The 2,614-nt window shown below is 57.1% G+C and overlaps 1 protein-coding gene across 16 annotated transcripts in view; it reads left to right on the plus strand.

The window, feature by feature from the left end:
* Positions 1–2,614, plus strand: part of MAPK8IP3 (mitogen-activated protein kinase 8 interacting protein 3) — a 60,408-nt gene that overhangs the window by 20,893 nt on the left and 36,901 nt on the right. For all 16 annotated transcript variants that reach the window (XM_017511173.1, XM_017511178.1, XM_017511175.1 and 13 more), the window contains exons 3-4: positions 1,377–1,447; positions 1,751–1,851. In XM_017511173.1, coding sequence (XP_017366662.1) covers positions 1,377–1,447; positions 1,751–1,851 — 172 coding nt within the window. The remainder of the gene's footprint in view (positions 1–1,376; positions 1,448–1,750; positions 1,852–2,614) is intronic.

A 2,614-nucleotide genomic window follows, 5' to 3' on the forward strand; every position in this document is an offset into this window, starting at 1 on the left:
GTGTACTGCGTGCAGCGTCTGTGAGTCGGTGCCGTGTGCGGCATCTGTGAGTCGGTGCCGTGTGGCGTCTGTGAGTCACGTGTGCCGCGTGTGGCGTGTGAGTCACGTGTACCATGTGCAGTATCTGTGAGTCGGTGCCGCGTGCAGCGTCTGTGAGTCACATGTGTTGGGTGTTGTGTCTGTGAGTCATGTGTGCTGCGTGCAGCATCTGTGAGTCACATGTGTTGGGTGTTGTCTGTCCTGTGTTGCATGCAATGTCTGTACATGTATGTCAGGTGCAGCATCTGTAAGTCATACATGTCGGGTGCTGTGTAGGTGTGATGTGTGTAAGCACCTCAAGCTCCTTAGGTAAGACCAGACTGATGGCTTCGCGCTGATGCCTGTGCTACTTCTCGGGGTGGGATCCCCACACTGGCAGGGCAGCCTCCCTGGGTGCGTGGTAGAGATGCAGGCGCACAGCCTAGGCAGACAAGGCCTCCAAGGATGTGCCAAGCCAGCTACTCCCCAGGCCACAGCGCAGGATGACATAGGCCAGGGTGAGATACTGAGCCACAGAATCTGTAAGTCACTTCCAAACAGACGCCAGAAAGCCAGGGAGAAGGGGAGGGCCCCACGCCAAGGACAAAGCACAAGCTGGTGGAGCACCGAGGCAGTTGAGTCCCGGCCGCAAGCTCCCTGGGGCTGTCTCTCACCTCGCCACACTGTGTCAGCCCTCCTCCTTGGTGGGCTGCAGGATAGAGCCATGGAGGTGGGCATCGTGCCAGTGGCACGTGTGCTCCATCAGCAGGACACAGAGTGGGGTCCCCTGGCTGCGGCTGCCCATCGGCCCATCATGCTGCTTCTGTGTCCCTTGGGCAGAGCACGTCGGGGGCCACAGGGGACTGTGTTGGTATCACCGGGGTCTCCCGTTTAAGGGAGACATGACTGTCTACCCAGAAGGGGCATGGTCATGATTGGTCTCTCCAGCCCTTGGCATGTGTGAGGGACCCTGCTGCTTGTTCTGCCAGGCACATCCCTTTGATCTGTTGTGGAGGTTACTCACTTTGAATCTTGCCTCCTCCCACGAGCTTCTTGTGCACCTGTTGCCTGTGCCCGGCATGCCTCGGTTTTGCCCCCATCTCAAGCTCCTGGCCAACTTTAGCGCAGAGAGCGCCTGCGGGTTTCCCCACCTTCATCTTTAATTCCCAGCAGAGTTGAGTCCAATAGCGCAGCACGCACAGCCCTCAGACAGTCTTGTACTTGTGGGGCTGCCTCTGGTTGCCCCGGGCCCCAGAGCTCCAGCGTGTCCTGGAACCCTCTCCCTCTGTGGTTACAACCCAGAGAAGTTGAGTCCATGAAGTGGCCTGTGCGGTTCAGACGGGGGTTGTGTTTTCTAGTTTCCCGGTTGGAGGAGCGGGAGTCGGAGATGAAGAAGGAGTACAACGCGCTCCACCAGCGGCACACAGAGGTGGGCACCCTGGCGGACACCGACCTCTAGCCCAGGGGCAAGCACGGACGCGAGGGTTCGGGAGAGAGCCACGGCCTGATGCCTGCGACCGGTGTGGACCATGGTTTTCTTCCCTAGTGGGTCCCTTTTCTGGCATTTGCTGCCAGGCTTGAAGGCTGTCGGCCCCAGGCTGGTTAGATTCCCCCCCAGGACTTTGTCTTGATTTCTGCCAACACACAGCAGCCAGAAAAGCCTCGCAGGTTAGAGAGGGGAGGGAGGGAGCCGCGGGTGGCAGCGTACATGCAGGCGCTTCTTTCCTTGCAGATGATACAGACCTATGTGGAGCACATCGAGAGGTCCAAGATGCAGCAGGTCGGGGGAGGCGGGGGAAACAGCCAGACTGAGAGCGGCCTGCCCGGGCGGAGGTATGTGGGGTGCAGAGGAACATGGTAGGGGCACGGGGCACTGGACAGAGGACCAGGGGTGCAGGGCGGAGGAGGAGGGGCGACAGCGCAGAGGTACGCGGGGTGCAGGCTGGGCTTCTTGTGCTTGTTGTGGCCCGCTCTCTGAGCTCAGGACCACAGGGAGTGCTCTGAAGACCCAGGAGGAGGGAGCTGGTTGGAGCATGACTGAGTAGGGATGTGGGGGGCTGCTCTGGTGAGGGACATGTGTTGAGCCCCTCTGTCCCTTCTGCTTGGTCCACAGTTCAGTCAGGGAGGCCCAGGGAAGCTTGCACACATTTGACCCACAGATTCTGTGTTCGCAAATTTGTCTGCTTGCTAAAATAATTTTATTTGTGACCTCAGCCGGACACAGTGACTTACACTTGTAATCCTAAAATTTTGGGAGGCCAAGGTGGGAGGATTACTTGAGTCCAGCAGTTTGAGCTCAGCTTGGGCAACATAGCAATACTCTGTCTCTGACACTACAAAAAAAAATTGTTTAAAAATTAGCAAAGCATAGGGTAACACTTCTAGGTCATCCTGCCTCAAATAACTGCTTGTAGTTCCAGCTACTCAGGAGGCTGAGGCGGGAGAATCACCTGAACCTGGGAGGCAGAGGTAGCAGCGAGCCAGATCGTGCCACCACACTCCACTCTGGGTGACAGAGTGAGGCCCTGTCTCAAAAAAGAAACAAAGAAAATCAGTACTCAGAGCAGTTCCTTTTTTTTTTTTTTTTTTTTTTTTT

This window comes from Cebus imitator, unplaced genomic scaffold (assembly GCF_001604975.1).
Source record: "Cebus imitator isolate Cc_AM_T3 unplaced genomic scaffold, Cebus_imitator-1.0 Scaffold444, whole genome shotgun sequence".
In the NCBI taxonomy this organism is placed as follows: Eukaryota; Metazoa; Chordata; class Mammalia; order Primates; family Cebidae; genus Cebus; species Cebus imitator.